Genomic DNA, 24,539 nt, shown 5'->3' on the forward strand with positions numbered 1-24,539 from the left:
CTTGGCCTTCCTTATGTCCTCTTTTGAAAAGTATCTATTTAGTTTTGTTGCCCATTTTTTATTGGATTGTTTATCATTCTTTTGTTAAGTTGTATGAGTTCCCTGTAAATGTTGGAGATTAAACCCTTATTGGAGATATCGTTGGCAAATATGTTCTCCCATTCAGTGGGCTTAATTGTTGTTTTGTTGATGGCTTCTTTTGCTGTAGAGAAGCTTTTTATTTTGATGTAGTCCCATTTTTTTATTTTCTCTTTATTTTCCATTGCAATGGGAGCTGTATCGGTGAAGATACTGCTTCGGCATATGTCTAAGATTTTGCTGCCTGTAGATTCCTCTAATATTTTTATGGTTTCCCATCTTATGTTTAAGTCCTTTATCCATTTTGAGTTTATTTTTGTGTATGGTGAAGTTTGTAGTCTAGTTTCATTTTTTTGCATGTATCTGTCCAATTTTCCCAACACCATTTATTGAAGAAACTGTCTTGACTGTGCTTGTCTCCTTTATCAAATATTAATTGAGCATAGTGGTTTAAGTCAATTTCTGGGTTCTCTATTCTATTCCATTGGTCTATATATCTGTTCTTGTGCCAGTACCAGGCAGTTTTGAGAACAGTGGCTTTGTAATACAGCTTGATATCTGGTATTGAGATCCCTCCTACTTTGTTCTTCTTTCTCAGGATTGCTGCATCTATTCGGGGTCTTTTTTTTACTCCAGATGAATTTTTGGAGAGTTCATTCTAGGTCTGTGAAATATGCCATTGGCATTTTAATGAGGAATGCATTGGATCTATAGATTGCTTTGGGTAGTATGGACTTTTTAATGATGTTGATTCTACCAATCCATGAACATGGTATGTTCTTCCATTTGTTTATGTCTTCCTCAGATATTAATTCTTGAACCAATTCCACATCCCCCAGTTTAAAGGGAGTCATGCAGGTGAGGAGGGTAAAGTTAGAATATGTGATGTGATAAGGCCTTTCTAATGACTCTCCCTTTTCAAAATTTCCTTGGTTAGTCTCACTGGTTTTTCCTCTAGATAATCTTTAGCATCTTTTCAAAATATTCCAATATAAATTCTTTAGGAGGTTAGAATAAAAATTACATTGAACTCATAAATTATTTTGAAAATAATTTAACAATTTAAAATAATTCAGTGTTGCTGTTCAGAATTATGACCTGCCTCTGCACTTAGTTTTCTTCTTTCAAAGTGCTCTATTTTTGCTTTTCTTCACATAAATCCCAAGTCTTGTGGGGTGTTTATTTCTGGGCTTTTAATTTTTTTTCCTAATCTTGGAAAATGAATGTTTGGGAGTAATATTTTCTAATGAGGTTTTGTAATTTAAATGCAAACTATTGATTTAATATGTATATCTGTCCACCTTATTCTTATTTATTCTTATTCTCACAATTTTTAAATTGAACTTCATGGAATTTTTTAGAGGACAATCATATAATCTGCAAATAAAAATATGTTCTTATTTTAAATAGCTATAGTTGTCATTTCTGTTTCATAGTGTATTGTTCTTACTAGAATTTCCATAATATGACAGTAGTAATAATAATAGATATAAATGATAATAATAACAGCAGTAACAGGGATAGGAGGCATTCTTATATTATTTGTGAGATTAAATGCTTTAGTATTTTACCTTCAGAATCATTGTAGCAAAATAATCTGGCCTCATTCTTCACTATTCCCTTACCAACACATATACATCATAAGCACACCAGTTTATTAACTAATGATAGGAGTAGAATATGTATTTTTCTTGGACAATAACTTTTTCTTGATATATACTAAACATACCATAAAATTTACATTTTCAGTGATAAATTCTATTGTCTTTAGTATATTCACAAAGTCATGCAATGACCAACATTATCTAATTTCAGAACATTTTCATCACCCTCATCAGAAATTCCATACTCGTTGGCAGTCACTGCCAATTTTCCCCTTACCCCATCCCTGGCAACCATTAATCTACTTTCTGTCTGTATGGATTTTCCTATTCAGAACACTTCATATAAATGGAATCTTATAATAATGAGGCTTCTTGTTTTCAACTTCTTTCCCTTAGTATAATGTTTGCAAGGTTCATCAATGTTGTAGAATGTATCAGTACTGTGTATCTTTTTTATTGTACTATTCCATTGTATGGTTTTACCAAATGTTGTTTATTCACCCATTGCTGGCTATTTGGGTTGTTTCTATTTTTTTAGTGATAATGAATAATGCTTCTATTAATATTCATGTACAAGTTTTTGTGTGACTATATGTTTTCAATTCTCTTAGGTATATACTTAGGAATGAAATTTCTGGGTCATATGTTAGCTCTCCATTTAACTTTTTGAGGAAGTACGAAATTGTTTTCACAGTAGCTATAACATTTTACATGTGAGAGCATTTACAAATTCATGAGCAATTCAGCAAAGTATGAGCATTCCTATTTCTTCACACCATCTCCAACACCTGTTACTGTTTGTCTTTACCATATAACCAACTTGTTTGTATAAATTGGTGTCTCATGTTGGTTTTGATTTGTATTTCTCTAATAATGAATAATATTGAGCATCTTTTCATGTGCTTAATGATTACTAGTATATCACCGTTTGAGAAATGTCAATTCATGTCCTTTGCCCATTTTTTAGTTGAGTTGTTTGTCTTTTGCTGTTCAGTTGTAAATGTTCTTTATACACTCAGGATATAAGTCCCTTATCACATATATGATTTAGAAATATTTTCTAACATTCTGTGGGTTCTCTTTTCACTTACTTGGTACTGTCCTGTGAATCACAAAAACATTTTTAAAAAATTTTCATGAAGTCCAACTTATCATTTTTGTTGTTGTTGCTTATGTTTTTGATGTCATATCTGAGAATCCATTGCCATATCTAAGATCATGAAGTTTTATGTCTAAGGTTTCTTCTAACAGTTTTATAGCTTCAGCCTTTACATATAAGCGTTTGATCTATTTTGAGTTAACTTTATTTTTTTATTTTTTTTTTTAATCCTCACCTGAGGATATTTTTCCATTGATGTTTTAGAGAGAGTGGAAGGAAGGGGGAGATACAGAGAGAGGGAGTTACATGCCCTTGACTGGAATCGAACCTGAGACCCTTCAGTCCATGGGTCCATGCTCTATCCACTGACTCAAACTGGCTAGGGCTATTTTGAGTTAACTTTAGTTTAAGTGTGATGTAGGGGTCCAATTTCATTTTTTTGCATGTGGATGTACAGTTGTTTCAGCACCATTTGTTGAAACAACAATCCTTTGCCCATTGGATTGTCTTGGTACCTTTGTAGAAAAGCAGTATGAATGTGAGAGCTTATTTCTATAATCTCAAATCTATTCCATTGTTCTATATGTCTATTTTTACATTAGCACTCCACTGTATTGATTATGATAGCTGTGTATTAAATTTCAAAAGGGAACTGTGAATCCTCCCACTTTGCCATTCTTTTCAACATTATTTAGGCTATTCTGAGTCCCTAGCATTTCCTTGTGAATTTTAGGATCAGTTTATTAATTTCTGGTAAAACAGTAGGTGTGATTTTGAAAAGGTTGCATTGAATCATTAAATCAATTTGAGGAGTGTTGCCATTTTAACAATATTAAATCTTGAATCCAAGATTGTGAGATACTTTTCCATTTATTTAGGCCTTTTTTAATTTTCAGCAATGATGCTTTGAATTTGTCAGTGTACAGGTCTTGCACTTCCTTAGTTAATTCATTCCTAAGTATTTTATTCTTTTTGTGCTATTGTAAATGGAAATTTCTTACTTTCATTTTCCTACTGTTAATTGCTATCATAGAGAAATACAATTGATTTTTGTGTATTGATCTTGGGTCCTGCAACCTTGCTAAAGTTTTTGATTGTTTGTTATTAGGGACTTAGTGGATTCTTCAAGATTTTATAAAATCATATTCTGTGTAGGTGGAGATAATTTTACTCTTTTCTTTGTAATCTGGATGCCTTTTATTTCCTTTTCTTGCCCAATTTTCCTTTACTGGTGGTTCCTAGAACCACCAGTGAAATACAGGCATTGAGAGTGGACATCCTTGTCTTGTTCTTGATATTGGGAGAATGCTCTCAGTCTTTCATCATTAAGTATGATGTTAGCTGTGGGACTATTGTGGGTGCCCTTTATAGGGTTCAGAAAACTCTCTTATATTTCTAGTTTTTATTATGAAAAGATATAAGATTTTTCCAATGCTTTTTCTATGTCTATTGGTATGCTTGTAAGGTTTTTATCTTTTATTCTATTGATGTAGTATATTCCATTGATTTTGGATACTAAACCAAATATTCAACCAACCAACCATGGCTTAGATAAACCCATGTTGGTTATGGTGTGCTAGTAGCCCAGTGCACGATATTCGTGCACATTAAAAGGGAATTAATTGCCCTAACCTGTTTGGCTCAGTGGATAGAGCATCGGCCTGCAGACTCAAGGGTCCCAGGTTTGATTTTGGTCAAGGGCATGTACCTTGGTTGCAGGCACATCCCCAGTGGGGAGTGTGCAGGAGGCAGCTGATCGATGTTTCTCTCTCATCGATGTTTCTAACTCTCTATCCCTCTCCCTCCCTCTCTGTAAAAAATCAATATAATATTTTTTAAGAGGGAATTAATTAGCAGAGATATTTTAATATTGCTATTTGCCCTTTGTCTATAATAGAAGTGTGAGAGATGAAAGTAAATTAGTAAAATGTATATGAAAATCATATATAAATTTATTAATAAATAAACAGTAACAAAAGGATATAACAACAGAGGCATGATATAAAAACGAAGAAAACGTGATATGAAAACAACAAAAACATGATATGAAAACAACAAAAACATGATATGACTGATAAAGTGATTAAACTTATTCTAATATCTCCCTGTACACCACATTAAGAGTAAAAACACTTTCTAATATCTCCCTGTACACCACATTAAGAGTAAAAACACTTTCAGAGTGCTTGACTAATTTCCCTTGTGATGAAGTACTTAGAACTTCTTCAAACTTGAGATAAAGCAACATATAACTGACCATGTGCAAAAATGGGTTCAGGTAGGAATATGCCTACTCTGTCTAGCGTTTGTCCTTGTGATTTATTAATAGTCATCACAAATGCTGGCATCACGGGAAACCGTCGTCGAATCAATTTAAATGGGAGGCCAGTGTCAGATGGGGACAAATTAATTCTTGGAATCAGAACAGCCTCTCCCTCTGCAGATCCTGTTAATAATTCAGCTTCGATAATGTTAGGTGATAATCTTTTGATAATAAATCTGGTACCATTACAAAGACCCCATTTACTAGAGATTTCTCAATAGCATGATTGCACCCACTTTCAATTTTAATTTATGACACGGCATTCCCGAAGGAGTAATACTATTAAGAAATTTGATGGGAAAATTTTCCTTTTCAGCATCAACTGTGGAATCAATGGAATCATCACTCAAATATGTGTGAAAATCTCCATCGAGTATATCCAAATTTTCTTCATTTAATTTTTGAACATGCTCATTTTTTGGACAAAAAATTGCACGTTTAGATATATTTTTAATATTATCTATAGCATGGTTCTCAACCTTGGCTGCAATCTTTTGAGAATCTTTTTAAAATCCTGATTCCTGGGCCTCATCCTCCGGAAATTGTTTCTTTGTTATGGGATGGGGCCACACCATTAGTAACAAAGAAACAGAATTAAAACTTTATTGTGGGGAGCCACTACAGTGTTTTGGACAGGTTCAAGCCTTGGACTGAGGAGAGGGCACAGTCCTCTCATTGCCACGTGCAAGTCCCAGCTTGGAGGGCAGGGCCCTCCCAGCACAATTATAGCCAACGGCTGTAGTTGTAAGCTTGAACCTATGGTCCGAACACGTGGCCCCAGGTGCCTGAGTGATGTGGGCTTGATAGAGTTCAGGTGCATGTAGTTGAGTAGAATTGAAACCCAGGAGAATGTTGTAAACATCTTGGTCACGCCCTTACTTTGCCTCGTAGCTTCTGCTATACAATAAAGGCATGGCTGTGGGCATGGTCGCTAACTCTCAGAGAAGCAGCGTCCCACCAAGACCTGGCTTACATTCTCTTGTCTGTCTTTTCTAAGCCTTTCAGCTGCCCCCACTCAGGTTCACCCCTGGCCGTGCTGGCACGCAGCACACTTTAGAAAGATCTGCCTCCACGCTCCCAGGGCGGGTTCCTGCCTCCAACCCCGCGCTTACAGGTAACAGCTCCAGGAAACAGCTCGGGGGAGGGCGCAGCCTTTGCCAAGACAACCCCTGCAGGACTGACTTCCTTCCACTTGGTCTCGGCAGTTCTTCTGGATGTGATGAACACCACCCATGGTTTTTATATAAGTAGATAAGCCTCATGTAATGTAATACATATACAACTGCATAATATGTACCTCTGTTAAATATAATTATATAGCATATATAATATATATTTAATCCTTATATGTTTCTGGATTCAGTTTGCTAGTACTATATATTGTTGAGGACATTTCTGTCCATATTCATAAGGAATATTGGTCTTTAGATTACGTGTGATTTTGTGATCTGGGTAAAACTGGACTTATAGAATGAGTTGGCACATATTTCATATTTTTCTATTTTTAGAAAAGTTTGTGAAGGATTGGTCTTAATTCTTCCTTAAACATTTGGTAGGAATCACCAGCAAATCCATCTGGTCCTGTGCTTTTTTTCCTGAGAAATTTTTGATTGCTGATTCAATTATTTTATTTGCTAAAAGTTTATATACATTTTCTCTTTTTTCTTGATGTAGTTTCAATAGTTGTGTCTAAGAAAATGTCCATTTCATCAAAGTTATCTAATTTGTTGACATATGATTGTTTAGTACTCCCTTGTTATCTTTTTTATTACTGAAAGGTGAATAGGCATATTCCCTTTTTCATTCCTGATTTTAGTAATTGGAGTACTTCTGTTTTTTGTTGTTGTTGTTCATTCTAACTAAAGTTATGTTAATATTGTTGATTTTCCAATCAAGTTTTACTTTCTTTTATTTTCTCTCTTTTATTTTTTATTTTATTTTCATTCGTATGTTTTCTTCTACTTATTTTAAATTTAGTTTGTTTTTCTTTTTGTTAGTTTCTAAAGGTGAAGCTTGGGTTATTGATGTGAGATCAATTTTCCTCCAAGCACCATTTTAGCTAAATCTCATAGGTTGGCGTATAGTGTGTTTAATTTTTCATTCACCCCAAGGTAATTTCTAATTTCCCTTGTGATTTCTACTATGACCTACTGGTTACTTATAAATGTGGTGTTTAATTTCCACATATTTGTGAACTTCCCAAATGTCCTTCTATCATTACGTTCTAATTTCACTCCATTGTGATTGGAGAACATTGTATCATATCAAAAATTGAAATTTGTTGTGGTTTCTTATATAGATCCCTCTACAGAGTTTGTTGTTGCTATTTGTTGGTGGTGTTGTGTTACTTATTTATGGACATTCTGAACTAATTTTGTAAAGTCTGTATTCTGCGTCTCTGCTTGGTTAGCTCAGTGGTCAGCTAATGATTGGACCAAGATTTCATTAAGCACTTGGACCAATAAGTCTTCCAATCTTTGCCAGGAGCTCTGTGTGCATCTTGTGGAATAACATCAACACTCGGGCAATTTCCAGTTCTGCTTTAGCTTTCATTTCCTGAGTGTGCAGAACCTCAAGATCAGCCAGAGTTGAAAGCTTAGTGCCTTCTCAAATCTTTCCGGAGCATGTGCACAGCTGTGCACAGCCTTGGGCATGCACATAGCATTCTAAATTTCCAGGATGTGTCAGAGCTTTTCAAAGCCCCTGTGGACCTCATTCCCCAGCTTTTCTTTCTAAACTTTATGGTTTGTCTATTGTTTGCTTCGACTGTTATCCACGACCTCAGGCAGCTGCAAAGTTAATTACTTCCCTGTAATTGGTTTCAGCATCACCCTTGAGGAAAAGGCTTTCCACATTGGGTTAGCTCTCAATCGGGTCAAGTAAAGATAAGCCTTTGAACTGGGGTTATCCAGGGAACTGCCAGACAAGTCAAATAATAGCAATTTGCTGAAAGGGGGGTTTTGAAAGAGATCCAACCTCATTCTGATTCTTCCAATGGATGTTATTAGGCTCTTAGTTTTCACCAGGATTGTGGGCTTTTGAATTTCAAGTCTAGCATTGCGATTAGGAGAGGGGCATGAATATAGGGCAGGTTATTATGCCACAAGGCTCACTGTTCAGCCATTAAAAAAATAAACATACTACAGAATGGTCCAAACATTTGGTTAATTTCCAGAGGCCTGAAAAAGTTGATTCTGAGAACTTTTGTCACTGTTCTCATTTTGTCATGGAGGAGAGAATTTTCTCTGCTTGGTTACTTTTCAAGAGAACAAACTCAAACTTAAATTTTATTTTAAAAATAGATCAGTTATACAGATTCATTAAATAGCATTAGAAAATAAAATGGGAAAAGTTTAAATCCCAAAATATTACCCTCCATTATTAATATTTTGATGCATGTAAAGGATGTCAAAATATTTCATTTCAATTGCCAATTTTGCTTGCTTTATAATAACTACACTGAAGATGGCATTGACAAGGTTTCTGAGACCATACCTAGGTTTGTATGGACAGTTTCACTACTTATGTCTGCCATTAATGTAGAAAGGGAAGTAGCAGGGAGCATGCTACATATTTTTTAACTTTGGTAAATATTTTTAAATTATTTGTCCTATGTGAACACAAAATAATTTTCTCTGCAATAATGGAACAGTATGATATTTTATTTTGTAACCTTTTTTCACATACCTTCCTTTGTGAATATTTGTGTCAATAAATATCTATATTTGCAATTTTAAACCTTATCTTTATAATATCATATCAATAGATAGATTCATTTTGCTTATTTTTGTTATTTTATTCAAGTTGTTTTTAGTTTTTTACCTTTAAAAACAACATTGTGCTGAACAAAGTGTATGCAACCTTCAGAAATTAGACAAATTACATTGTTCAGGTAAATTTGTAAGATTGAAATTTTTTATTAAAAAGTATTATAATTGTAACATTTTTATATTACTCAGTATTATTCATAAAATGTGTTGCAATTTATAATCCTACCAGGAGCATAGTAAAGTACCTGGTTCCCCAAAACTCTATCAGTATTATATGGTTATATTATAATCTTTGCAATAGGACAGTTAAAAATAATTATTTTATTATTTGTTTTCTTATTCCATTGATTTATTTATCAATAAAATATATTTAAAAAAAAAATAAAAAAAATAAAAAGTATTATAATTGTAACATTTTTATATTACTCAGTATTATTCATAAAATGTGTTGCAATTTATAATCCTACCAGGAGCATAGTAAAGTACCTGGTTCCCCAAAACTCTATCAGTATTATATGGTTATATTATAATCTTTGCAATAGGACAGTTAAAAATAATTATTTTAATATTTGTTTTCTTATTCCATTGATTTATTTATTTTTGGTTAATCCTCAGCAGAGGATTTTTTTCCATTGCTTTTTCAGAGAGCATGGAAAGGAGGGAGGGGAAGAGAGAGAGAGAGAAAAACTTTGATGTGAGAGAGATATGGATTGGTTGCTGTATGTGCCCCAGCCAGAGCCAGGGATCAAACCTGCAACCTAGGTATTTGCCCTTGATTGGGAATCAAACCCATGACCCTTCAGTCCATGAGCCAATGCTCTAACCACTAAACAAACTGGCCAGGACGATGTTCATCCTTTTTAAAACTATTTTTTGCCATATTCATTTTCCCCTTTGGAATGGCCTATTTTAAAGTATTGGGATATTAATCTTTTTCAGTGGTCTTGGAACTAGTACTAACCATATGTTTTTAAAAATTATCTTATGCATGTAAAAATACTTTTCAGATTTAAAAATTTTGCCTACGGAATTTAACAATAAATTAAAATTGCTCTGGAAGCCAAGTAATTTCTTATAAAGTCTCCAGGTACAAATAGATTTGTGTAATCCTGGGACACTTAACAGGAATTTATTATTATTAAAAATATTTTTTATTTCTGGTAAAAATATAAAAACCCTCACAGAGACTTAGAATTTATTACTACGACACTCTTGGACCACTGATCATCACTCATTGTCTTTTTTTCTCCCCAAAGATATAAGTAGTGCTCTGATTTTTTTTGAAAGTTTTTAACCCATTAAGCATATTTGTCTGTTCTCTTCTCACCTCAAAAGATTAATTTGATAAGTATCTCCATCTGTATAAATGTTTACATTTTAATTCAATAGTAATACATAATTATGAGTGTACTTAAATGTAAAAATCCAACATGAAGGGAGGGATAGAGGGAAAACGTACACATGAATCACCAATCTTCCAAACTCACTTTTTCCCCACTACAAAATAAGATCTACAGACAGGATTTTTTTTCTGTTTTGTTTTGTTAATGTGTCCCAAGTACCTAAAACAGTGCCTGGTACTTAAACATTTGCTCCATCAACATCTTTTGAATACCTTAACAAATGAATGAAATAATATTTAAGCATAGATACAGCTAGATTTTTCCCTTACTTTACATAGATCAGTGGTCAGCAAACTCATTAGTCAACAGAGCCAAATATCAACAGTACTTCTTCAAAATAGACTCGCCCAGGCCGAAAACCGACTTCTGCGCATGGGGCATGAAGTTTCAAGCGCACTGTACATGCGCGCCTGCACATGGTATTTTGTGGAAGAGCCACACTCAAGGGGCCAAAGAGCCACATGTGGCTCGCGAGCCCAGTTTGCCGACCATAGATATACAGTATGTAAATACAAGGTGTCCGTCTTATTTTTAAGTCATCATACTAAAATTGTTTTATAATTCAATATTTTTCATAATAATATTATTTGAACAGCTTTCCACTAAATTTTTAAAAAATATATGTTTATTGATTTCAGAGAGGAAGGGAGAGGGAGAGAGGTAGAAACATCAATGATGAGAGAGAATCATTGATTGGCTGCCTCCTGCATGCCCCACACTGTGGACTGACCCTAAAACCCAGGCATGTCCCCAGACTAGAAATTGAACCATGACCTCCTGGTTTATAGGTCGACGCTCAACCACTGAGCTATGCCAGTCGGGCTCCCCTTCATTTTTAACAGGATATTAAAGTGTAATACATTTCCAGAAAATGCACATATCATAAGTATACATCCCAATAATTTTTAACAAACTAAACACACCCATGTAACTAGCCCCCAGATCAAGAATTATAGCATTCCCTATAACCCAGAAGCACCATTCATACTTTCTCTGAGTCACTACGACCCTCCAATGGTAGCTAGCATTCTACCTGCCTATGGTGCCCTGAAAGTCCCTTGGGATTTCTTAACTTTCATTCATTCTTTTTCTTTTTACTCTTCTAACTTGATAATTTTAACTGACTTCTCTTCAAAGTCACTGATTCTTCTCCATGATCAAGTCTGCTGTTGAACTCCAATAGTAAATTTTTCAGTTCCTTTTTAAAAAATATATTTTTATTTATTTCAGAGAGGAAGAGAGAGATAGAAAGATCAATGATGAGAGAGAATCATTGATCGGCTGCATCCTGCACACCCCACCCTGGGCATCCAGCCTCTGCAACCTGGGCATGTGCCCTGACCTGGAATCGAACTGTGACCTCCTGATTCATATGCAGACGCTCAACCACTGAGCCATGCTGGCAGGGCTTCAGTTCTTTCTTATATTACTCTGCTGCAGACTTTCTGTTTGGTTCTTTTTAATACTTTCTATCTCTTTGTTCATATTCTCATTTTGATCAGGCGTTGTTTACTGATTTTTTAGTTGTTTATCTGTGTTCTCTTGTAGGTCATTCAGCTTAAGACAATTATTTTGAATTCTTTGTCAGGTCATTCATAGGTCTCCATTTCTTTGTGGTTGGTTTCTAGAGATTTATTTTATGCAATTGATTGGACCTTGTTTCCTGGTTTATTCATATGCCTTATAATTTTTTACTGAGTTTTATGCATTTGAAGAAATAGCCACTTCTACCAGTTTTTATGTACTGGCCTCATAATGGGGAAAACTTTCACCAATTAGCCTGGCTAGAAATTCAGTGGCCTCTGACATCTTTTTTAGAAGGAATTAAATTATCTGGGATTGTGTATGCAATTTTCTAATTAGAGAATTTTGCTGGTTGTTTCTGTTTTGTTTTTTAGGTGTTTTGTGTTAAGGAACTCATGTGCTCTCTAGTGTCTGTCTTTGGTTCTGCTGCTACAGCAGCAAGTCACACCACTTTTCTTGGTTAGTTATTGGTGGCCCCCAGGGATATGATTTATTCCAGCTCCCCATCAGTGCTCCAAAAGAGCTACCAGTCCCTCTGGTAGCTCTCAAAAATGCTAGAACATCCGATACACAGTTGATTCTTTTTCCTCTTTCCCATGGAAGAAGCCACAGTTGGGTACCTGCTCCTGATGGCACCAAGCCAAACTCAGTCTTAGTCTGTGTCTCTAAAGTCCCTCTAGTGCTACAACAAGTTGCCTCCACTCTCCCTTGCTTTTATCAGCCCCTGGCATCCAAACTATACCTGTTCTGTTAGAGCTCTAAGTCACATGAGAAAGAAACCAGTCCCTCAGGTATTTCTCCAAAAAGTCAGAATGTTGGACAAACATTCCAAGTCTTCTCTTCCTCTGCTCCCTCCTTTGAGAAAGGAACCAGAAACCAAGCTGAACTATGCCAGCTAAGAGGAGTGTCAATTATGGTAACATGAAGTTACTCTTCTTGGCTATTTCAATATGACTGTTTCAACTTTGCACTGGCCTGGGGTACTACAATTTCTTAATTGGTTCTGCAGTTCTCATAAAGGTATTTTGGTTCATACATTGTTCTTAACTTGGTGTCTCTGTGATGCATCAAGTGCAAGAATTCTTATTCTCCCATCTTGCTTATGTCACCATGATGTTGGTGTTTTCACTAGAACATATTAAAGGTATAATTAAATTATGGAGGAATTACATCAATAACATGGTGCCTTTTATCCAAACACAGGGGATGCCTTTCCATTTATTCAATAATTATTCTTTTGTTGTCATCAATATTCTATTTTTATATATTTTTTTATTGATTTTTTACAGAGAGGAAGGGAGAGATAGAGAGCTAGAAACATCGATGAGAGAGAAACATCGATCAGCCGCCTCCTGCACACCTCCTACTGGGGATGTGCCCGCAACCAAGGTACATGCCCTTGGCCAGATTCGAACCTGGGACCTTTCAGTCCGCAGGCTGAAGCTCTATCCACTGAGCCAAACCGGTCAGGGCTGTTGTCATCAATATTTTAAAGTTGCCTTATAAAGTTCATGCAATAGTCTTATTAAATTTATGCTTAGACATTTCATTTTTTATCATTGTTTATATTGTACATGCAAATTAAAACCACAATGAGATATCACCTCACACCTGTGAGAATAGCTATCATCAATAAATCAACAAAAAAATAAGTGTTGCTGAGGAGAAAAAGGAATCCTCATGCACTGTTGGTGAGAATGCAGACTGGTACAACTACTTTGGAAAATAGTATGGAGGGTCCTCAAAAAATTAAAAATGGATCTGCATTATGACCCAGTGATTCCACTTCTGGGGATTCCTCTGAAGAAATATAAAACACTCATTTGACAGAATATATGCAACCCTATGTTCACTGCAGTAGTATTTATAACTAGTGGCCCGGTGCATGAAATTCGTGCACATTAAAAGGGAATTAATTAGAGGAAATATTTTAATATTGCTATTTGCCCTTTCTCTATAATAGAAGTGTGAGCGATGAAAGGAAATTAGTAAAATGTATATGGAAATAATTTATAAATTTATTAATAAATATACAGTAACAAAAGAATATAACAACAACAGAGGCATAATATAAAAACAAAAACATGATATGGAAACAACAAAAACATGATATAAAAACAACAGTGATGCAAACAATAACTGATAAAGTGATTAAACTTATTCTAATATCTCCCTGTACACCACATTAAGAGTGAAAACACTTTCAGAGTGCTTGACTAATTTCCCTTGTGATGAAGTATTTAGCCTCCATGCTCCGAGGGCCATTTCCTGCCTCAAACCTCGCCCTCGCGGGAAACAACTCAGGGAGGGTGCAGCCATTGCCAAGACGACCCAGGACTCAGTGCCTCCATGCTCCGAGGGCCGGTTCCTGACTCAAACCTTGCCCTCCCAGGAAATAGCTCTGGGAGGGCGTAGCTGTTGCCAAGGCGACCCCTGCAGGACTGACTTCCTTCCAGTTCGTTGAGCCTTGGTCATAATGGGTGTTCCACCCAGGGTTTTTATATAGATAGCTAAGATATGGAAGCAACCTAAATGCTCATCAATAGATGAGTTCATAAAAAAGTGGTGGTACATATACACAATGGAATATTACTCAGCCATAAAAGAGAATGAAATATTACCATTTGCAATAACATGGATAGACCTACAGACTATTATGCTAAGTGAAATAAGTCAGCCAGAGAAAGATAAATACCATCAGATTTCACTTATATGTCGAATTTAAAGAACAATATAAATGAGCAAAGAAAACAAAAACAGACTCATAGATGCAGAGAACAGACTGAGGGTTACCAGAGAAAAAGAGGGTTGAGAGACTGGGTGAAAAGGATGAAGAGATTGAGCAGAAAAGATTGGTAGTTACAAAACAGTCAGGGAATGTGAAGTATAGCATAGGAAATATAGTCAATAATATTGTAATAACTGTGTATGGTGCCAGGTAGGTAGTGGAAATATCAGGGGGTGGGGGGAACATTTTGTAAAGTATATGTTTGTCGAACCACTATGCTATACACCTGAAGTGAATACAAAATAATATTGAATATAAACTGTAATTTTAAAAAATAACAGAACATGATATCACCTCACACCTCCCAGAATAGCTATTACCAAAAAGTCAACAAATAGCATGTGTTGGTGAGGATGTGGAGAAAAAGAAACTCACGGGCATTGTTGGTGGGATTGCAAATTGGTGCAGCCACTATGGAAGCAGTATAAAGGTCCCTCAAAAAATAAAAATAAAACTACCATGCAGCCCAGTAATTCTACTTTGGAGTATTTATCCAAATAAAATGAAAACATTAATATGAAAAGATATATGCACCCCTATGTTCACTGTAGCATTATTTACAACACCCAAAATATGGAATCAATCTAGGTGTCTATTAATAGATTAATGGATAAAGGAGATGTGGATAGATAGATAGATAGATAGATAGATAGATAATGTAATATTGTTCACCAGGAAAAGAGAATAAAATCTTGCCATTTATGACAACATGAATGAACCTAGAGGGTATTATGCCAAGTCATACAGAGATAACCTTTTTAATTTTTTAACATTTCTACTCTTTTGTAATAACACTTAATTTAAAACACAAACATTGCACAGCTGTAAAAAATATTTCTTTATATCTTTATACTATATTAATAGCTGTGAATGATGCTTTGTACTACAATATTATGATGGCTATATCACTAGATGATAGGAATTTTTCAGCTTAATTATATCTTATGGAACCACTATTGTATATATAGTTTGACATTGACTGAAAGATCATTTTGCATTGCATAACTATACACAACTACCTGGCTCCTTGCTTCTTACAAATGGTTGATTAGAAATATCCAATAATGATATTTTGTATATATGCATTTCTAGATCATGTCATGAGCTATCAGTACTCTCTTTACTACTATAAATTGAGTCACTACCATCTTTAAGACTAGCTTGATTAGAGAGCCAGTTCTAGAAACCCCAGAACCAATTCAGAAAACTAATCTTTAAAATTCTGTTTCTCGCCGAGACCGGTTTGGCTCAGTGGATAGAGCGTCGGCCTGCGGACTGAAAGGTCCCAGGTTCGATTCCGGTCAAGGGCATGTGCCTGGGTTGCGGGCACATCCCCAGTGGGAGATGTGCGGGAGGCAGCTGATCAATGTTTCTCTCTCATCGATGTTTCTAACTCTCTATCTCTCTCCCTTCCTCTCTGTAAAAAATCAATAAAATATATTTTTAAAAATAAATAAATAAATAAATAAAATAAAATTCTGTTTCTCTAGAACAGTGGTTCTCAAACTTCTGGCCCTTTAAATACAGTTCCTCATGTTGTGACCCAACCATAAAATTATTTTCGTTGCTACTTCATAACTGTAATGTTGCTACTGTTATGAATTGTAATGTAAATATCTGATATGCAGGATGGTCTTAGGCAACCGCTGTGAAAGGGTCGTTCGACCTCCAAAGGGATCGCGACCCACAGGTTGAAAACCGATGCTCTAGAACCATTCTTGGTACTAAAATCTGTATCAGTCCTCTGGGACTGCCATAAAAAATACAATAGACTTGGTGGCTTAAACAACACAAGTTAATTTTCTTATAGTTGTGGAAGCTGGAAGTACAAGATCAGGGTGCCAGCATAGTTGAATTCTGATGCAAATTCTCTTTCTTGCATTCTTTCCACTGTGTGCTCACATGACCTTTCCTCAATGCCTGCATGTGGAGAGAGAGTTCTTTTCATCTTCTCATAAGGCCACCAGTCCTATCAGATTAGGACTCCATCCTTATTACCTCATGTAACCTTAATTCCTAAAAGCCCTTCCCCAAATACAATCACATTTGAGGTTAGGGTTTCAGCATATAAATTTGGGGGAGACACAGTTCAGTCCATAACAATAGATACTAGCATACCCAGTAAGATCATTTCTAACTGCTATCCACAAATATTTCAAGTTGCTAAAACAGGAAAAAAACACTGGAATATTTTTTTGTTATGAAATTATCATTTCAGTGATAACAAATGTATAGTATATAGAAATCCATTATTCAGAGAGAAAAATATAACGGGAAATTTGGCAGTTTGACAATGGTCTGGTGGTTCCAACTTTTCAGGCAAATGGAGCTATGCCAATATGTATATCCCATACATATTGGTATATTGAGGTTGGGGTTTGTGGGGGAGGAGGCAATTGGTAAAGGGGCCTTCTGAAAGGAAGGGAATCATTAATTAGATTCTTTTTCTAGAAGTTCAAAGTTATTACAGTATATCTTATGCATTGAGATGAGACTTACTAATCAAGAAGCAACATCAGCCCTACTAACCACTCCCTTCCCCAAACAGGGATACTCATTTTTATTGAGAAGGAATTTGAAATGTGACTCTAGCTTATAGGACAGCTTCATTTAAGAAAGGAGAGCACTGGTTCCTGGTATGGCATGTTTCTCCTGCTGACTTTCTGATGATCCTCCTGGCTCCATGGAGATACTAAACAAATAAGATGTGTTTGTGATCTGGTCTAATGTAGCATGCATTAGATATAGATGAGTGTAACACTGGAAAAAGAGGGTTCCTTTTTTTTTCTCTTACACCCTTATCAGGTGGCTTGCACACTTAGAAACTCCTTAAAGTGGACAGGAATCTGCACAGATAAGTGAACCATATGTTCTCATGTAGACCAACTGATAATGTAGCAACAGCAGCTGCAGAAAATGGGTCAGTGGTCTTATCAGATTTTCCAATCTTTCCACCACTGGACAGCAACAACCAAGTGAAATCTCTTGGATTGCTTAAAGCCATGAGAATTTGGGACTTATCATAAGAAAGGAGGACTCAACAAGGGAGACAGAAATTTTCCTAGTAAACCAGATGGGAGTTTAGAGATAAAATATTTTGAACATCAAAAGAAATGTTTGTGACAACATGGATTAGACCTTGAGGGTACTATGCTAAGTAAAATAAGTCTGACAGAGAAAGACAAATATTGTCTATCTCACTTATATGTGGAATCTAAAGAACAAAACAAAACTCATACATACAGAGAACAGAATGGTGGTTGCAGGGGTACTGGGAGGTTGGTTTGGGGGATGGGCAAAATGGGTCAAGGGGTCAAGAGGTACAAAATACCAGTTATAAAATGTCATTGAGATGTAATGGTGTATATTGATGTAATTGATGTATAGTCAGGGTGACTATAGTCAATAATATTGTAGTGCATATTTGAAAATTGCCATGATAATAACTCTTACAAGTTTTCATCACAAAATAAATTTTTTGTAAATTTGTGTGTGTAAATAGACTTATTGTGGTGACATTTCACAGGGTATACAAATATCAAATCATTACATTGTATACCTGAAACTAATAGAATGTTATATGTCAATTATACCTCATAAAAGTGTTTTAAAATTTAACCTAAAAATAAAATGTACCATAGGGTAATGAAGAAAGTATCTTATAGATAATAGATAAAAAGAGAAAGAAATATGGATATGGATAAAGAGATAAAAAATTAAGAGAATATACATATAATCTGTGTCTATGTTTGTATTTATATAATAATCTTACCCCATGCTAACAATGATTGTCTCAATGGCTAATTTTTATCTATATATTTTTTTCAACGAGAGAGTATTGATTTTTAATAAGAAATACATACCAATTATAATTTTGAAAAGAAGTCTCTCATTCCCAAAGAATTTCAAGCCCAGCCAGTGTGGCTCAATGGTTGAGCATCAACTTATGAACCAGGAGGTCAGGGTTCAATTCCTGGTCAGGGCACATGCCCAGGTTGTGGGCTCAATTCCCGGGGGCAGCCCATCAATGATTCTCTCTCATCATTGATGTTTCTATCTCTCTCTCTCCCTCTCCCTGAGAGAGGGAGACTAGAAGATTATGGCAAGAAGTCAGGGGTAGGGGCTGAAACGAAGAAGTATCCATGGAAATTAAAGGAGGATATAGATACAAGAGAAGATAAGAATCTATACCTGGAGGTCATAAAATAAAAAAGTAAACATACATGATCTTCAAATTAAAGATTTTATTTATATGCAAAGTCTTACAAAATTAATTAAAATATGAAGTCATAGTTGGTTATACATTTAGCTATTTTTTATTGATAATAACAGATTACATGAAATTAAGAGTTTCCCAGAAAGTGGAGCGAGAGGATTTTTTTATCTGTAGCCCTGGAACCTGGCAGAGACACTATGCCGCTGAAACTTTGTTTCTACCTCAGAGGTCAGCATTGGTCTAGGAAGGTCCTAGATAACCTGATGTAATATGTATACATATGGGCTGGTGAAGAATGAAATCTCTAATTTCTAAAAGTAGGATTCATATTCTAAGTAAACTCTAGATAACTCAGTTTCAGGTAGTTCTCTAATTTAGGAGTTCTAATCATGTTAAGAAGGACATCTATGAATCAGCAATTGGTTTAAAAGAGTTCCACAGAATCCCATAAATACTGAACAAACAGTATTCATAGGTACAGGTTAAAACTACCCTATGTTTTTAAAGCCACATTGCACTGCCCTGACAGGTAGAAATTTTGCATGACAACAAAGTTGTCATTTGCTGGATCTCTTGGTCCTCCCTGGGTCTCAAAATTCTATTCTGACATTACCTTTTCCTGTGCCAGGTAAGGTTTGATTTATTACAAGTTAAAGATTTAAAGAAGCCACCCAGATATTTTGAGGAGCAACCCAGAACCAAAACATCAATAATAAAAGTCAAGTCAACTTCCTATATATCAAAGCACCACATCTAAAAGGTCAAGGATGTAAAAAGTGACCTTTTACGTTTTAAAACACTACACAGTGTTTAGTTATTGTTTAGAAGAAATTATCAGAAAACATAGAAACCTTCAAACAATAGTTCAAATGGATATAAAATTTTAAAAAGTGTTTATTCAGAGTCTAGTGAACACTTAAAAATCTGTTACTCTATGTCTTACTTTCCATAACTGTAAAAATAAGCTAAAATGTAGGAGTACATGTGATCTGTGATCTAATCTATATTCCTAGCCCTACTAAATATGTAGCTATATGAAATAAAAATCTATGCTCAAGTGAAATGTAAAAGGATTATTATTTTTACTATTTTTTAAAGTAAAAAGTATATGCCTGGAGCCCGAATAATTCGGTACCAGTCTGTTGCAGTATACTTCATTAAGAAGTATAGTGTCTCTCTCATAGCATGAAGTCTTCTTGTAAATAATGCAATGAGTTAAAAGACTAACCTTGGTTGAAAAGGAAAGCCTGGTGAAAACAGATATAAAAACCGATTTAATAAAACTTCAGCAGCCGTAGCCTGTTTTGCTCAGTGGGTAGAGCACCAGCCTACAGACTGAAGGGTCCCGGGTTCGATCTTAGTCAAGGAATCGAACATGCCTGGGTTGCGGGCTTGATCCCCAGTAGGGGGCATGCAGGAGGCAGCCAATTAATGATTCTCTCTCATCATTGATGTTTCTATCTCTCTCTCTTACTTCCTTTCTGAAATCAATAAAAACATATTTTTTAAAAAAAACTTCAGCATTGGTCAAGGAGAAATCTGAACCCCCAAATTCTCGTTCACAATTTGTTATTAATTATAATTTGAGATAAATTCCAAGTTACTTCTAGGTTATGGATATCTGCCCAATGACAGTCTTGTGTTAATAGACCAGATAAAAGGGGTGAGGGGGTAATTTCTGACTGTCACTGGAGGATAAAACAGATAGTTTCTGATTCTACAACAGTGAAAGATTACATTAAGGGGGAAAACTAATTTTACGAAAGCCATTAAAAGAGAATTCAAGGGGACCTCAAACCAAATAGCCATGACCTGTATTCCATTCTCATGTTTAAGACACAAAGGTCTCCATTTCTCTAAGGGAACTGCTCTTTCGGCATGACACACTCTCTCTCTTGCCTTGGAGCCAAGTAATTGGAACCCTAAACACACGGCGGAGCTTCTGTTGGAACCGGTTTCCAACAAAACAATACAAAAAGGGATTAACGCAGCTGTTGGTGAATCCCAGGAGGATGGCAAAAGGAAGTGCCAGGTCAATGACTGCTATAACTTCACAGCTAGTAATGACGCCCATCCAGGCCAGAGCATCCAGGAAGGTCAGGACATGGAAGGGAAGCCAGCAAATAATGAACGCCAGGACAACAGCAGCTGCCATCTTCAGGACTTGGTCACGTGTTATTCTGTTCTTCCCATAGCTATTGGTCTTCAGTAAGTGTTTTCTGATTCCAAAATAGCATGTTGCTATGAATATTAAAGGGATAATAAAACCAAGGATATTTTTCATTAAGGCAATCCCAGCAGACCATTGGGCATACTTCTCAGGAGGGAAAGCCATCACACAAGCATTCACTCCTAAATACTCAACGGTTCTGACATCGCGAAAATAAAATGTTGGCAATGAGGACAGACAGGCCATACACCAAACAAGGGGAACTATATAAGATGCTTGCCAGGGATTTCTTCTTTGAGACAGAAAGGGGTAGATGACAGATTGGTACCTATCAACACTCATGCAGGTGATAAAAAAAATGCTAGCAAACATGTTCAGGGTCAGAAAAGAACCAAAAACTTTGCACATCACAGGCCCAAAGAGCCAGTCATATCTGTAAGAATAATAGGACGCCCAGAGAGGAAGAGTGGCCAAAAGCAGTAGGTCAGCCACAGCCAGGTTAAAGATGTAAATGCTGGAAACCTTTTTAGGGCCCTTTTGACAACAGAACAGTGTAACCACAATAGTATTGACAAGAAATCCAATCACAAAAATAATGTAGTAGAGAACAGGAATTGCATCTAAATGCTTATCTGATGGCTTATGTGAGCAGTTAAAGGTAGAGTCATTGCCAGAGATGTTCCCAAGTCCGAAGTCCAGACTGCTGGTGACGTTCTTGTTGATGGTGGCAGGGGTGAAGTTGCCTTTCATGTTGAAATGTCAGCAGCTCTTAATTTTTACCACCTCCTGTGAAAATAAAAAAAAAACTCTCAGAACATCTACAGAATTTAGGACATAGAGTCATTAGCATTTTGAATGTTTGTTAAAAGCAAAACAAGGTGGGTGATTATAGAAAACACCAGGAAACAGAACCATGACATAAAATAAGATTGGATTTTACTTCTTGGGAAAAAAAAATTTTTTTTCACCAGTACCAACAAGTTAAGACATTGCAGCATCAGGGACTGAAAATTCCAAACAAAACTACATTTTTCTCATCCTTCCTATCATATTTTCAAAAGGTCTAATGAAAATTAATATTCCAAAAGATTAGCCAGGATAGGAAATGCATAAAACAAACAAGAAGGAATCAAGAATAAAAAAAGTTAATATTTCAAAAACACGTGAGCACATATCTCAGTCTACATATACTTTCTAGAAAACACACTGCTGTCTGCTATTGCATAGAAAAATGCCTTATTCAAGTAACTAATTATATACAAATCATTACAGCTATGGAAAATATAAGTAACATAAGCTCTGGAAAAAATAAGTAAGTGCACAAAAGATTGAAAGAGAATATGCAAAAGGAACGTATTGGGATAGGGGATTATGGTTGGCTTTTACTAATTAAAAAATAATTCATTTAGTTCTACTTTTCCATTTTTTTCACAATAATAATATAAATAAAAGAAACTTATAGAACACATGCATATTTCTAAAAGTCCCCTATTCACATTTTAATAGAGACTGACTTTAGATCTATTTAAATTTAATCTATTTTTTTAAATAGCCAAATCTAGTTTGGGGTCAAGTAGACATAGTTTTGATTGCTCAATGAAGTAAGAGTCGAACATCAAAGATTAATCATATATAATTATATCATTTTTCTTTTGGTATCTTTTCAAGTTTAACACAACTAAGTAGTAACATTGCTACATAGCTCTCAAATGTTATTACCAATGTTTCAGTTTTTGTGACACTATTGTGCTTGCTTTAAAAGCAACATTATTCTAAAACAAAAGAAAATTAGCTGAAGGTAAACAAAGTAAAGGAAAGACTATTATTTTACATAGTTTGAAAATACATAAAAATAAAGTACTCTATGAAAAATGTCATCACCAAAGAATCTCATAATAAACAGCAAAGTTCTCATTTTTACCTAAAACTCATTCTCTCATAATCTTGACCTAATAAATTAACATAAAAGAATATTTAAAAACCCACTTGAAGACTTACTGGTTGTTGGAGTTTTAAACTTATTTATCATAAACCAGCTTGTCTAGTTCTTCAGTGCACTCCTGTAAGAGAAACAGCAGTTAAATAATTTAGGAGTTTTGCAAATACAGTGTTAAAATACAGAGAAAAAGTACAGTTCATCCATAAAAAATATTTTTGTTTAATGTATGTTCTATTTTTCAAGTGCAGTATGTAGAAATTGTGCAGACCTACCTTAAAACTTCAGGCTGAAGAATGCTTTTAATTCTGTGCTTACTCGTTCCCTTAGACTCAGGGAAGTAATAGCACCAGATCTCTGGTTTCCTTCTTATATGTTCGGTCTGTCCACTGGGAGCCTTCAACCTACATAATTCTAGGGCTGACTTATGAACACTTGCCAGCTTTCCAGAGCTTTTTTTTTTGGCTGCAAAACATTAATCTGAAATTCTCACTGTCTCCAATCATAACAGCTCATTCAAATAAATCTCAAACAAAAAAAATGAAGTTTCCACAAATGTGTTAGAGAATTTTGAAGTCAGTGACTTACTTGAAAAGAAGAATATAATTATTTGTAGAATTTTCTCTTCTTCCCTGATACTGGCATTCTAAAATGCATTAAGGAGTGGAGACTAGGGAATTTATTCTAGTAGCAGTGTCATTGTCCCCCAATGTTCTTTGTAACCTTCATTACTTTTAAAAATCTTTACCCTTGTTTATTAAAGAACAGTAGCAATGTGACTTGAAGTCTAGAATTTCTAAAATTTCTCCCTTGCTTTAAACAATTTCTGATGGCTTGTTGCTGGAGCGGTGGTGATAGGAGGGATATAATTTTCATGTTTTGGAAAAGAGGTATTAACATTTGGTGTTCCCTTTCATAGGTCTCTGTCATATTTGCGGTTTAAATACAAAGCGCACAAGGTGAAGAAGGAGAAAGGCAGCAACTGCAGCCTGGATGGAATTGTTATCTCTTCTTGTGGGCGCTGCAGTGATCAACCTTACAAGATCAGCCCAATAGAAGCAAGAGTAACAAAAGGAAGAAAGAAAAAAAGGTGATGGGAGTGATAATACTAGTTGACAAACTATGTGCCAAACACTGTGCTAGATGCTTTATGCTCAGTAATTTAATAGAGAGGCAATGTAGCATACTGGTATGTAAATGACCTTGGATCCAACTGCCTGGTTTCACAAGCTCAGCTATACCACTTACTACTTCTATGACTTTGGCCAAGTTACTTTCCGTCTTTTGTGTCTCAGCTTTCTCATCTGAGAAATGGGGATGATGTTAATTACCTACATCATAGAGTCAGGAAAATTAAACAAGCTAATGTATTTAAAGTGCTTAAACCCGTGCCTACCACGTGCCATTATAAGCTATTAATATTAACTCCATCTTACAAATCAGGAAACTAAGACTCACAGAGTTTAACTTTTATGTGGTCACATAACTATTAAATGAGGACATTTGAATTTAAAGCGAGACCATCTAATGCCAGAGGCCATGTTCTTAACCTCCATACTACAGGAGGGAGTACTAGCTGGTCCTTTAAACTCACCTACTATCCTGGGAAAAAGAAAACCTGCAACATT

General features: G+C 35.4%; 1 protein-coding gene across 1 annotated transcript; it reads right to left on the bottom strand.

The window, feature by feature from the left end:
* Nucleotides 1-20,314: 20,314 nt before the first annotated feature.
* AGTR2 (angiotensin II receptor type 2) lies at nucleotides 20,315-23,298 on the bottom strand. The gene is made up of 3 exons (XM_006082200.3): nucleotides 23,187-23,298; nucleotides 22,974-23,035; nucleotides 20,315-21,761 (listed from the first exon to the last, which is right to left on the bottom strand). Exon 3 carries the CDS (start codon nucleotides 21,723-21,725, stop codon nucleotides 20,637-20,639), a length of 1,089 nt encoding a protein of 362 aa, XP_006082262.1. The 5' UTR covers nucleotides 21,726-21,761; nucleotides 22,974-23,035; nucleotides 23,187-23,298; the 3' UTR covers nucleotides 20,315-20,636.
* Between the last annotated feature and the right edge of the window lie 1,241 nt (nucleotides 23,299-24,539).

This window comes from Myotis lucifugus, unplaced genomic scaffold (genome assembly GCF_000147115.1).
Source record: "Myotis lucifugus unplaced genomic scaffold, Myoluc2.0 scaffold_2, whole genome shotgun sequence".
NCBI lineage: Eukaryota > Metazoa > Chordata > Mammalia > Chiroptera > Vespertilionidae > Myotis > Myotis lucifugus.

Excerpts from the sequence above, each read along its gene's own strand:
- AGTR2 (XM_006082200.3), bottom strand. The coding sequence starts at position 21,725 with ATGAAAGGCAACTTCACCCCTGCCACCATCAACAAGAACGTCACCAGC.